This window comes from Styela clava, chromosome 9 (assembly GCF_964204865.1).
Source record: "Styela clava chromosome 9, kaStyClav1.hap1.2, whole genome shotgun sequence".
Classification (NCBI taxonomy): domain Eukaryota; kingdom Metazoa; phylum Chordata; class Ascidiacea; order Stolidobranchia; family Styelidae; genus Styela; species Styela clava.
The window spans coordinates 2,143,691-2,158,358 of NC_135258.1; the positions used below are offsets into that span (position 1 = coordinate 2,143,691).

Sequence of the window (14,668 nt, forward strand, 5' to 3'; positions counted from 1 at the left end):
CCATCATAAAACATCTACAAATTCAACTTGAAGTTAATGTTATTAATCAAACTTATAACTGAAGAGGATAGATTTTATTATTTATATAGCGTAATACAAAATTATGTGGGTGTTACTTTAAAGCAACGGTGCACAACCTGCGGCCGTTGTTAAAAAATAATACAGCCGTCCACATACAAAATCCTATAAACAAAAACAAAAAAAAGTTCAAAATATAGGATTTGGCGACTGTGCTTCGCAAACTTTTATAGAACAAATTCATTAAAATATTCGACATTTTGTTATATTTTTGGGGACAAGAAAATGGGGGAGACTGCCCCTTCCCCGACTTTTTTTCAAAATTGTGCAACCATTATCCAACTTGCTGCAATATATCTGCTCAAGAATAGGTTCACAGAAAAGAAAAATCCGTTTAAAATGCGAATATTATACTTCCAAGTAGTCATACATACTTCATAATTTGAAAGACTGCACCTCTCATGGGTCAAATACGGGGTTATGACATCATAAATCCCCAAAAAATATCCCATCAATCCTCTGCAGGACGTATTGAATACAAATATATACAATGTGGCCGTCAATAGCAAAAAGGTTGTGCACTCCTGCTTTAAAGTGAGAAATTTTGCCATCAGCGAGATTTTGAAATCTAAGCATGGCTTTACTTGAGCAATGCCAAATATAAAATAAACAACAAAAATAGTAACTTTCAAGTTTTTATTAAAAAGCCAGCAATCCGAAAATTTTTTCAGCCGACCCAGTTTCGGGTCGCACAGGTTGAGAAACACTGCCATATATTATTACCTAAGGAGTATTGATAGAGTTACACTTTCAACCCTATACTATGAGCTTATAGCTATATCTAGGATTTTCTTTCTGGCAGAGTTGTTGGTTAGAAACATTTCCACTCAAATTTGCTATGAAAATCATTAAATTGTAGTTTAGTTTATCCATTCATCTGATTCAACAATAAATATTTTGTTTTCAGGAATCAAAATCTGCACCAACAGAAGCATCAAGGTAATAATGATTTTTTGAACAATCTTGGTTCAGCTATCATATTATTTAATAAAAAAACGGCCCGGTTCAGAGTTAGAAATATTGTACACAGATCCCCCTCTTTAGTTTTAATGCCCAAATCTGGTTCCCGACTTTTCGTTTGAATTTGGAGGATTTTGTTGGTTTTGAGAAGCAAATACATCTATTGCATTATTACTTATCGACCTTGATCGGTAAGTATGTTGATAGGTATTTGTTTGTCTGTTGAATACACGCGATATCTCACGAAAGCGAGATTACTTCTGCTTCAAATTTTGCATGTGCTTTCAACATATCTCGGTCCAGAAGCCTATTGATTTTGGATGAATTATGTCGTATAATTTGCAAGTTATTATCAATTAGTGATGGGACACACGGTGTCACTATGGAGTAAGAGCGGGTGAATTGAAACCGCAGTTTCTGTTTTGGGGGATCCCCTAACTTTCGATCAATATGTCTTCGGTCTCCGACCAATATTCTCTAAATATATATTGCACACGCATTGTAGTTAACTATATTTAAGCCTTACAAAAGGAAAGTGCTGGTTTCGTTCGACCACTAGCTAATGATCCTTCAAAAATTAAGCTAATCACTATGTGATATCGCCCATTGCCTCAACCAGTTTGTTATTGATTAGAATGGCAATGCTAATCAGGAAACATTCCGGATCTCCTAAATAGGTAAATCAATACTTACCAGTGATTGCTTGTAGAAAGCCCTCTGACAACTGTTTTGAAAAATATTTATAACGATTACAGCAGCCAGCCTCCAAAAAGTCCGCCACATGAGACGACAACTACGAATCAGACAGATTCTTCCACCACATCGGTTGCCAATAGCGATGCAGACAACACGCAGACGACACCCTCTGGACAAAATTCAACAGTTTCCGAACAAAGGTAGAGGAATAGGATTTTTTTATTTTTCAAGTCGGCTTTTTATGAGCGTTTCTAACCCTTTCTTGCGAACAAGGCTCTGGATTTGCTGCCACAGATCCTACGGAACTACTATTATATTACAATATCGAGTGAAATTTTTTGGACACCACGTTTATAAAATAGCAGCATATTCTCTGGAAATTGCGACCATGGCAACGACTTCTTCTGTACAAGGTGTCGCCATGGCATTTCAGCAGAACATGACTCATCCGTCTTCTCCCTGTGAAGTTCCCATGGAAACCAGCGACTCTCAAAACATGACTCAGCAGATACCATTAGTGCCGACATCATTGCCTGCAGATTTCATGTCAGCAGACCATGTATATAAAACAACAGCATATTCTTCTATATATGCTCTTCTTGTTAAAGACCTTTTTCTGAAAATGTAAAATCTTTTTTTTTTTCAGCACACTTGTCCCCCCAGAATGCAAGAGTCCTCCTCATGAAACAACAACAACAAATCAAACAGACTCAACAACAACTGCGACTGCTGGTGCCGATCAGAACACTAGCACGACTAATACAGTACAGGGAGCGTCAATGGCCACTGGGTCAGTTACAAGGTAAGACTTTATTATGATCTTTTAACCCCAAACAAGACCCTATTTTTACCACATGCGGGTATCAACTGATATGCAAGTGTTCAATGGTGTAAATTTACTGTTAAATGAACACAAGCAATACTTAACATAAACAGGTCATTGGTCACCACAAATAACAGAATATAGGGTCAGACATAAGATACATTTTGCCTGTGCTGTGCCAAGATACTGAATGACCTCTGGAGACCAGCTTGGCAGTATTTGTACCTGGGAAGCATTCTTCAGTGGTTTTACCCATAATGCAATACCATCATTCTATGCTATTATTGGTCAGTTTAAGAGTGGGGAAATAGGATTAGAACACAGGTATCCCAGGATGACAATCACCTGGACAAAATGTAAATGGGAACACAAGTTGGGAGTAAGTAAGTGGATAAGGGCCGAAAATATTCGGCTCCTACTAAGAAAATACCCCCTCTATATGACATTAGATATTAGTGGCTGACTTGGAGCATTCTTCAGAGCAAGAGGCAAAAAAAACTTTCATATTATTTTTCGGTACTCCCGAAGTATGTGAACCAAGATGGCGGACACCAGAACGTGGTATGTGTACCAGGTTAGGCTTAGGCCATAATTTCAGGTACAATTACTACGGAAGTCACTTGCCTAGTCCCTGAACTCGTAATAGAACTAAAATAAGGAAAATTGGGATAAAATTATGTTCCAACCCCAGGGTTGCCAACTATGAAAAGTCTCAATAAAAGACATAGATTACCGTCATCATTTATTTTGTAACTTGCAGAAAAGAACAATATAAACCAATGAACTACAAATTATATACAAGCTAAAAAGATATATTAAAAAATGGTGACCGTACATTTGAACCCACGTACATTTGAACCCATGTCTATATCCGCGGGTTCAATCAATATGCGGGTGCTGAAACCCATGGGTTAGGGTTAGTATGGGTTCAACTATCCGTACAACAAAAAAATTTCCATAGGTGCAATAGTATGCAGGTGCAATTGTCGTGGGTTCAAATGTACGTGGGCTCAAATGTAATGGAACCATAAAAAATATGTGTTTTTCATTTAATGTTTATTTAACATTGACCCAATCAAGCTACATTCTGTAAAGTGTAAACAGTTTAGTGCATTGAATCGTGCCAAACTTTTTTAAATGAGTGCAACTTCATCAAGAAGGTTAAACATATTCAAATTAAGTTTGTCTTTTAGCTTCAAATGCTCTACAATTTTTACAAGTGTCTGATATTTTGGAGAAAGATTATCCAAAAGAGATTATTTTCCAAATGTTGAATTTTCATCAAAGTCAAATCTTTTTTCCAAATACGTTATCGCAGAGTTGAGAAATAATCTAAAATCTTAGAGATCAATTATATTCTAGGTAAAATTCTAGTTATATTCTAGTTATTGAACTAGAATTCACTTAAATCTTGGAGTGTTGCCACTTGTCATCTTCGGAAAATTAATGTAAAATATTTGAAATTGTTAATAAAATTGGTATTTCTTTGGCTATTTGAGCCGTGCCGAAGCGAAATTAAAAAGAATAATTAAAAGCTTGCATATATATAAACGGAGGCAATTTTTCAAGAACGGAACTATATCAAGCACAGCACTATAACTATCGGGCAAAACGACGTTGGAAAAAATAAAGGACAATTATCATCTTAAAAAGGACAAGGACAAAAATCTCAAATAAAGGATTGTCCTTTGAAATAAAGGACGGTTGGCAACCCTATCCAACCCCAACCTTGTACACATACTACGTTCCGATGTCCGCCATCTTGGTTCACATACTTCGGGAGTACCTATTCTTCTTCAGACTGCAGGAAGATGACAATATGGTTGAAAATAATTCAAACTATCATTTTTTTATTTTCATATATTGTTTATTTCAGTCAACCAGCGTCACCTCCCCATGAAACTACAACAACTTCGCAAACTGATTCAACCACGACCGTCGCCGCCGGTAACCTGGAATCTGGGACCACAGCAACGACTTCATCTGTACAAGTTGTTGCCATGGCATCTCAGCAAAACACGACTCAGCAATCTTCTTCCAAAGATGTTCCCATGGAAACTAGTGACCCTCAAAACATGACTCAGCAGATACCATTAGTGCCAACATCATTGCCCGCAGATTTCATGTCAGCAGACCAGGGTAGGTTTTCACAGAATTGTTGTTATGACCAGCGTTTCCCAGAGTGCCTAACCAACGAAAACGATAATGTTTCATTTACAATACAACAATAGGTAAATTTGAGTTGGGTTGCGCGAGACTAACTTCCTATCTTTTCTCTATGCCTTTATGCTAGTTTTCGTAAATGCAATAATAAAACTTTTTTTTTTTTCAATTACATCTGAAATGAGCTCCACTGATATTTGTGGTTCTAATCTTCCCATCATTACTTCTACGGCTAAATGCAAATTAAACGTTTATGCATTGTTACGTCATACTTGATTTGATATTTCAAATTCATTTAGCAAATTTATTTCTTGCCATTGTTGTAAACTGCTTGTCTGAGGAAGTCTGACTCTGGTCGGACGAAACGTTACAGAAATACATTTGTGTTAGTGTGCAGCTGAACTCTTTAATTGAATACAACAATAGGTCTTTGCAAAAGACAATAAAATTTTAATCGCCTTTTCTAAAAGCAAAATACAATGGGTTTTTGATTGAACTTAATCAATAAAGATTGACCAGACTCTGTTCATATTGTTTGACCCCCTGAGTAGTCATCACTGACCCCTAGGGGTCCACGTACCCCCAGTTTGGAAAACCCCAGTATAGACTATTCGAACTACTGGACCAATTCATTGACTTTTTTTCAAATATATGGTAGAAAAAGTAATTAAAAATCTATTTCATTTTTCTAATTCCATAGGCATATGGGGCCTGATATTTCTCACAAAATTTGGCTGTTTTATTTTAATTCATGGGAACACTTTTATATGACATTTGTACTTTGTGTCCATATATTTGAGTACTGCAAAAGTATAAGTAATATAGGAGTACTAAAATAGAAGGATGGATATTGGTTAACCTTGCCTGTGAACTTGATGCAATCCATGAAATTTTTTTTGGGAGAGGGGGGGGGGAATTGGAATATTTAATAGGTATTTAAAAAGGCATTGGAGTGGAACCATGTTTTAAATAAATCAACTGATGATAATTTTACTATACGCTGTTCAGAAACCCTGAGCCGGATTGTGACTATATTAAATGCTCAGTTGCAGGTATTTTAAAACTGAGAATAATCATTGAGTAGGTGACTCATTTCATACTTTTTTTAAAATAGGTTCAGCAAAAGAAACCACCGATAAAGAACAGACACAAGGTGGAGCTGATAAGCCCATTGCTATGGATACAGCAGAAGCACCAACTGTGACATCACAGTCAATCCGAGCACCGGTGTCATCTTCTACAGACAGTGTGCCACTAACAGATAGTACTATGACATCACCATCGCAGAGTGTGATGTCATCAAATCCTATTTTGACATCGGCACAATCCACATCATCTTTTACTAACGCTTCGGCCTTAATGCTCTCTGCTGCAGCTATGATATCTGGAGAGCGAGCGCCCACTACCAATGTTACCCCTACTCCTCAAATTACCCCAGCTACACAGCCCCCGACTTCGATAACAAATGGTACCCCCACCCCTGTTAAAAAAGAAAACCAGTGGCTGGATGTAGCAATAACAAAATCCACGTCTTTTACGGTCGATCATTATCTTTCTCCTGATACTGAAGGAGCTCCAACTGAGAATCTTGTCATGTTCCCTGAGGAGGTGAGTTAGTTATTTATCGTAATATTTCTTTCCCTTCCTTGACAGCTTTGACTAGAATTGTTTCAAGTCTTCCTGTCAATTATATCCAACGTATCTGCAGTAAAGATATATTATCTTATATAAATCTATTAATGCTTTAGAGGTCGCTGAGGATCTTCCTCTATTAGGTTATTCGATTTAATCAGAAACTAGGTAGTTGGTGCAACATTACCTTGTGTGGAAGAGCAAATTTGAACCCTGTGTTGTGGGATAATTACGAACGCGCGAGAGGATTGCCGGATTGCTCGCCATCCTTGCCACTGGCTAATTTTTGTTTGAATCCCATGCGGGGTTGTGCGATAGGATTGCTGGACTAATCGCCGTCATAGGATGGTTCACGTAACCCCTGGTTGCTTCCTCTACCATAAAGTCCATGCTTCCGAAAAAAAAAAGATAATATCGGTCAGAGACCGAAGACTTATCGATCGAAAGTTAGGGGATCCCCCAAAACTGCGCTCTTACTCCATAAGGAACACCTTGTGTCCCATCACTAATTAATTAATAACTCGCTAATTATATGACATGATTCATCCAAAATCAATAGGCTTCTGGTACGGCATATGATGAATGCACATGCAAAATCTGGAGCAGATATAATCTCGCTTTCGTGAGATATCGCGTGCATCTAACAGACAAACAAACAGACAGATAGACAAATACCTATCAACATACTCACCTATTAAAATCGATAAGTAATAACTAACTAATTCCATATTCAATATGGACCGGTAACTGGACGAGAGGCTGTTGTTCTTCTTGTTATAGAGTCGTTTTATCAGCTTCGGATAAATATATGATATCTCTTCGGATAAATACATGAAAATCCAAATATTCCAACTTAACAATTCTAATCATCTTCTTTGTTCTAGGGTGGACCATGGATGGTTCGTGTTCCTCTTGTTCCAGGGACTGCCTACAAATTCAGGGTATCTGCAATAAATACGTGTGGGAGAGGTTCATTCTCTGAAGTATCTGCTTTTAAAACATGCTTGCCAGGTTTGTTATTGTTTGGGGGCTCCTGAAGTATGCGAACCAAGATGGCGGACATTGGAATGTGATATGTGTACTAGGTTAGGGTTAGGCCATAATTTTAGGTATAAATACTACGGGAGACTCTTGGCTAGTCTTCGAACTGATAATAGGACTAAAATAAGGGAAATTGGAATAAAATTATCGCCTAACCCTAACCTGTTACCCATGCTATGTTTCGATGTCCGCCATCTTGGTTCGCATACTTCAGGAGCACCTAAATTTGTGTTAAAAATATCGATTAAAATAAAGTCATAATGACTTAGATTGTTATATTGTGGTTCTTAATATAATATAAATGCGAGCTGTTTCATGCACGCATATTCAAAAATGAATCGAAATTTTGAATACATTTAAAATCATTTGTATCTGATGTAAAAAAAATTGATTTCGGGAAAATTTGATTTTAAGATATGTTCCAAATTCATAAATATTGTTTCAAGAATCTATGTGAAATAGTGAATCACATTTGTCATCAATTGTTCCATTGTGTTTCTTATTAAAAGTTAGCTTTTGGACTACCTGTTGTAAATAAACTGTTTATATTCATAGTTTTTTCCGTTAAGTTTTGAGCCTCCGGCCCAGTAACCAAGTCTATTATCTGTAACAGGCCAACTCAAAAAAGTAATCGACCACCCCTGTCTTATAACCACAGATTCCTCTGCTTTGCCATTAGTTGTCCAATTCATCACACTCATGGTCTATTCTTTCATCAGGTTTTCCTGGAGCTCCCTCTGCTATTAAAATTAGTAAATCACAAGAGGGCGCATCGATATCTTGGGAACCGCCATCGAGTGTTAACGGAGCGATTGTCGAATATTCTGTCTACCTAGCTGTGAAAGGAACAAATCAAGCTAAACAAAACAATATGCAGTTTGTCAGGTAAGATTTTGTTTGACGGGGACAAAGTAAACCCAGTGCTGACTTGAGTTGTATGTGAGACATTTTCAAAGTTTGAGTCATCTAATGCTCCCACCCTGGCGCTCCAGAAGTATGTGTACCAATATGGAGGGAAATTATTTTGTTCGCCTATTTTACATCAAGTTGTGTAAAGAGACTGGAACCTATGGGCAGGTGGTTTATTCACTTGGTTAACACAGACAGTCCTCCAACTAGTAATAGAATTGAAATAATGAAAATCGGAATAAAATTATTGCCTAACCCTAAGCTGGTACACATACTACGGGAGTACCCCCACCCAAGTCTTAGCTTTTGAGAGGGGTAAAATATGCTTCTCTATTCGAAAGAACTGCTCAAGTGTTAAACATTTCAAAATGATTTCGAAGTGTTTCAAAAGTTTGTACTTTTGAGCCCGCAGGGTTGCGTTGCAATTGGTCAAAGGAAGCTTTTCGACCATTTTGCACTTATGCAACGTTAAACTGGTCAGGATAATGTTGTCCAGACTGCTCTGAGCTTAACTATATTGATCAACTGCTTTATCAACTTTCCTCTTCGGCAAAATAACCTAAATTTATTTTATTTTTTTTTCATCTGTGATGTTATTTCTGTATTATTACTAAATACAGTATGTACTCATGGACGGGAGCCTTGGTGACCTAACTGGTCCTGCATATTGACCTTCACAAAGAATGATGGGGAACAAAATATTGTTGAAATATTCTTCGTATTGAATCAAGTGGATCATAGTGTTGTTGACTCTGTTTGTGATAATAGAATCTTTCTTACTCTCTTTGCAAACAGGGTCTATCTTGGGGAATCACCTAGATGCATAGTGTCACACAACCAGTTAAGTTCAGCTCACATAGACTGCTCTAGCAAGCCGGCGATCATCTTCAGGATTGCAGCGAAGAATCAGAAAGGTTATGGACCTGCGACCCAAGTTCGTTGGTTACAAGGTATGAATTTTATTTCTTTTGTGTCCGTTATTTTTGTAAGTTTAATCTTCAATTTTATCTTGTCAATTAACATTGAGATAGGCACTGGGAATTTTGTTAGAAATTAAAATGAATTTTTCAATCTCGATAAATATTTTCACCCAGGGTGTGTTCAATAATTGTTATTTTGATTGCAGGGTTTTCACTGTTTTTGCACATTTTGGCACTGTTTCGTATGCTTTCTATCGGTTTTTGATGGTTTTTCACTGTTTGGTTAGAAATTAAATGAATTTTTCAACTTCAATAAATATCTTCACCCTAGGTGTATTCCATGTTTGTCATTTCGACTGCAGGGCATTAATAGTTGCCTACAAATCATAACACGCCGTACGAACCTATAGCAGTAAATGTTTGCAGAAGGAAATTAATGAAAATGATAACTATTATTGTTATGTTTTACTTTTATTAATACTAGTAAGTAGGGCTGTCCAAAATCGAATAATTTTTTGATTCGAATCGAACCGAATAATCGAATATTATTGCGCAATATTAAATCTGTCTCTATTATACAATAAACGCCCACCTTCGATGTTGTGGTAACGTATGTGCAGTTACATCTTACTTACTGCTGGTATTTTGCAATACAATGTTTTCAGATTTATGAAAGGAGATCAAACGCTTGTATGAACTGGTCAAAAAAATTGGAGAACTCCAAAATTTGGGTCTCGAAAACTGTTGAGTGTTAAGAGTAAAAATTGCGCTATTCAAAAATTGCAATCTCAATTTTGATGGATTCAGTTTTAATAGGACTTGTAAAGCCTGTAGATGCTATTTTAATCCTATTCACTAGTCTTATGTTTTTTTGTGTAAATTTCAGCAAAATAATAACAACCATCAATATAGATAAAACTGTTGCTCAAGTTCAAAATTGCATTTAACAAATTCCAAGCTAGTTTGATGACAATGTTATTTGATGACTATAATATTGTTAGTGTACAACAGCCATCAAAATGCAGGAGTGCAATTATTTGTCTTGGTATATAGATGGATAGATAATACAGTAATGCCATCATAAGAAATTACAAATTCCATTCAAAGAAGGTATTGCCATCATAAGATCCCAAAACACCTGTTTCAGCCATGAGTTGCCTGTACCATGTTCCTATGATAACTAACTCAACAGCTTCAAATCGATTCTATTTATAGAACTATCGTTTTCTAAATTGTCTCCTTTTTCTCCTTGTTCTCTCTCAAAAACGTCATGACCGATTATCCCTTGTTATGATGACCATGCATGAAATGGCTAATCACGTGCCACCGGGCGGGCATTAGTAATGACATGTTTATCACAAAATGAAGATGAGAGAAATATCGGGAAACCAATTAAGCCGGAAGTGAGAGTGGTCTGAGCTTGGAGCGCTGCCGCTTGCCCGATGAAAAACAACCCGTAAAGGTGGTTTCCGTTTTATGTACCAGTACCTAATTTTAGCGATTCGAAAATTAGCCGAAAAACGATTAGAATAATTTGCGATTCGATTTCGAATATTTGCTTCGCTTGGACAGCCCCACTAGTAAGAAGTGTCTCAAAATACTCCAAATTTCTCACTTTTACTGTCAAACCTTTTAGTGCAATCAGAGTTATGTTTGTATAAGCCGACCCCTTAGTTTGGCAACTTTTTTAGGGTTTTAAACTCGACTTATACATGAATTGGTGTTCAAACTTTACTGTTTCTTTTCACAGATGTATCTAAAGTTGACACAGCCAGACAAGCCTTCAAGAGAAACCCTGGATATGCTGATAGGTGAGATTATTACTTGGTTTGGTTGCAATTCAAGCACCGGTGTCATCTTCTACTGACAGATAGTACTGTGACATCACCATCACAGAGTGTGATGTCATCAAATCCTATTATGTTATGACAATATGTATAAGGAAAAAGGTCTTAAAAATTTGGTTGAAAATTTCAAATTTAAGTACCTATTATCTTGTTAGGGAACACTTAATTTGTAATTGAAACTAGAGCGAACGTACCCGTACATGTGACAAAGTTTCAACAACTGAACATAATGTTACATGTCGTTAGCTAGTGCAATTTCAAATACACAATAAAATAACGGAATATGCAAGAATGAAGATACGAATATAGTAGCAATGCCGGTACTAAAGTTGAAACTTACGCAGTGTATGATCGTTTGATATATGAACAAAAACCATTTGGCAAAAAATTTATATGTAATGTTGCATATATAAAACTTTTGGTACTCCTGAAGTATGCGCACCAAGATGTCGCATAACCTGAACCCTAACCTGGTACACAACCTGAGTTCAGGTTGTGCGCCATCTTGGTTCAAATACTTTAGGAGGTCCGAACTTTTTTTGTGTAACACTGCAGATTTATTGAACGCCCATTGGAAAATGCCCGCAGCCACAGGTTGCCGACCACTAACCAACATTTAAAGAGTTTAACTTTTGTTGATTAAAAATCTCTGGTTAAAATCTGATGCCTCATCTCACCCTGGGTATATTAAATTGAGTACTCAATGCCAAACCGTGATTATTCCGGTTCTTCCATATCACCTTGTTTAATGCGAAAGACGTAAATAAGCACCGAATACAAAATATTTCAGTCGCATCTCAATTTCATGAAATTTATCGCTAATCTTTGTGAATTTATTTCCACAGTGGAACAGTGAAGAAACAGAAAGTTGGCAGTTGATGATGTTGTCATAAAAGTACTATGATGTCACACTCCATTTACTATGATGTCACAATGAAGATAATATATTGCAGATGACAAAGACGATAAAAAATAGTTCAAGAACAGAGAATTTCATCTCGTATTTTTTTTACAGTTTGTTGTATTGTCATTACTCCCTCTAGTGACAATAACATATATTTGCGAAGATGCAAGAATAGACGAAATTATCATCTCGTAGCGGGCGTTTATTTTATTCATCCCCATTCAAGATATGAACAACACCTAAGCAATTCATGAAGCATTCCGCCAAAGAAAATCGTCCCCAAAATCTTTTTTTTATGAGAAATGAGTGGAATATTACTCTCTTGCCTCATTCGTAATTGATAAGATTTCTTCGGGACCTGTTGCAGGCCCAATAAATAACGCCATTAATGGAAAACTCCGTGCTCATTTTGAAAATCTTCCAGGGACCTTGTTGAGAAACGCTGATTTGAAACACTGCTCGGTAATTCAAATAGATTTGTCTAACCAACATCAGCCTTTTCCTCACTAAACTTTGGTCGGATGGAACTTAACAGAAATACATTTGCACTGTTGATATGTCTGTATGTAATGCAAGAATGATGTAGCAAAAGTAAAGATAAACTATAGGAGTCTGCAACACAAATACATTACATTATTACATGTGATGTTACAGAAATACAGGGTGTCCATAAAGTCCCTTTACAATTTCAATTTTGGTATGAAGTCGCTTCTCAATATATCTTAACCAGGTTTGTTGTTTTTTAATCAGTAATTGTTCAAGTATTTTTACTTCATTTAATACATCTGTGAGGGTTAAAACAATATATGGTTATCGATGAATTCCATTTGCCATTTTAAGACTTAATGGACACCCTTTATGTTTATGTACGAGATTCCTGAATTGCATAGGATAGTCATTTTAACTCTTGTTATAGCATCTTTGCATTATACACATACTGATCCACAAGTGCAAAAAGGGAGTATAAGTAATTAATTGGTGTTGTGCAACCCCGATCGATATTTCCAATAATTTCATTTTGTTCATATTCATTTCATTCTTTTTGTTATATAGACAGCAGGGAAGACATTTATTATTATTCTAATATTAGTAAGAGTGAGCTGCCTATATTTTCTTGTAAATAAATGCTATGGCCTATTTGGGATTAATTTGGAGAGAATTTACTCAATATTTTTAGGCGTCAATATCCTGATTGTGCTGTCTGCATGTTACCAGACCAGTGCTATAAGAGTTGCAGACTTGTATGTAAAAGATCAAAAGTGATAATTTTTGCAATGTCATAAAATTTAGAGATTTACATTTTTTATTTTCAATATATTTCTAAAGCAAGGTTCATTCATCTGAAACAAATAACTGGTTAACTAATTTCACACCCGACTGGACTGGCAACTGGACAAGAATCCGTGGTTTGCCATATGATGATAAGTCATTTTCCTCTCTCCAGGGGTTCTCACAATTCATTCTCGTATAATCTTGAAAAATAACTTCACCCCCATATATGTTGTCTGTCTCTCTCTCTAAGGAACCAGAAACACTGGTCCTAACAAAAATAGTAGTTCAATGGCTACTTGACTTCAAATATTTGGATAAGTCTTTCAACATACTCTCAAACTTGTTTTGATACAGAGGTGAATTATCAGTAAACGAGATGATAAAAGATAGAATACGGAGATATTGTGCAGGAAACTACTGCTTTATTGTTAATAATTTTGAAAATGTACAATTGCTACTGTGGGAAATATTTTGATGATCCCAGAGTGTTTGTACCACTATGGGGGTAACTAATTTTGTTCACCTGTAAAGGAACTGAAACCTATATGCAGGGATATATCCACTTGGCTAACACAGATAGTCAAATTGAACTAAAATAGGGAAAATCGGAATTAAATTATGGCCTAACCCTAACCTGGTACAGAGTACCAAAAATTTGCACCAGCTTCAGAGCTCTGATACCAAATTCATCGTCAAGAGAAAGGTCCTAACGACATCCTGCGCAAGTCAAAAAATATCATTTTTTAAAAATTTATTGGTAATATTCCGGAATTTAGATTTTGTCATAAAATAATGAAAATTGTGAGATTTACTATTAGGAGTGAAAAATGACTGGAGGTGTGTCTTTATTAAAAAAATTCATACTCCAGTTGGTCCTGTTCTTCTAGTGGCCGATATTGTACGTGAAACTACTCTGCCTTATTGTTATAGATGTGATATTTTGAAAATGTTCATTTTCCTCCGTTTCTTTTTCAAACTTTCTTGAGTAATATACAGATTTTTTTCACTGATGTATTGTGTTGATTGTGCCAGGTGGTGAAACAATTTTTTTACTTTTTGAGAAGAGGTTATTCAAGGTCGGCTAGTACACAGATAACCCCTTACTCCAGGACTGCCCAACCCGCAGTTACATCTCCGATTCTTAGCGAAAAGTATGAGCATTTTCTCTTGTGTTTGGAAATCTGCAAGCGTCTGATTCAGCAACGCGCCAGTGTGCCATGTTCAGGTCATGTGTTTTCAGAGATTAGAATAATGAGCTGCTACTCTAACATTCGATATAATACTCAAATATTTTGACCATCCCTTGTTTTTTTATATATATTGTAATTTCTAATGTAAATCAGAACTTAGATGCCGTTCAAGTTCGGTAAAAATGTCCTCATGTGACACTGGAAAAGTTGGGCAGGCCTGCCCCCCTGACTGA

General features: G+C 36.4%; 1 protein-coding gene across 2 annotated transcripts in view; it reads left to right on the forward strand.

Moving 5' to 3' along the window:
- Positions 1-14,255, forward strand: part of LOC120339016 (host cell factor 2-like) — a 36,083-nt gene extending 21,828 nt beyond the window's left edge. Inside the window, exons 16-25 of one of the 2 annotated variants that reach the window (XM_039407055.2) lie at positions 986-1,017; positions 1,794-1,934; positions 2,381-2,536; positions 4,434-4,696; positions 5,835-6,328; positions 7,237-7,363; positions 8,113-8,278; positions 9,098-9,252; positions 10,973-11,033; positions 11,915-14,255. In XM_039407055.2, coding sequence (XP_039262989.2) covers positions 986-1,017; positions 1,794-1,934; positions 2,381-2,536; positions 4,434-4,696; positions 5,835-6,328; positions 7,237-7,363; positions 8,113-8,278; positions 9,098-9,252; positions 10,973-11,033; positions 11,915-11,948 — 1,629 coding nt within the window. In that variant the 3' untranslated portion in view covers positions 11,949-14,255. The remainder of the gene's footprint in view (positions 1-985; positions 1,018-1,793; positions 1,935-2,380; positions 2,537-4,433; positions 4,697-5,834; positions 6,329-7,236; positions 7,364-8,112; positions 8,279-9,097; positions 9,253-10,972; positions 11,034-11,914) is intronic. The other variant, XM_039407056.2, reaches the window with a different exon arrangement.
- Positions 14,256-14,668: the final 413 nt, after the last annotated feature.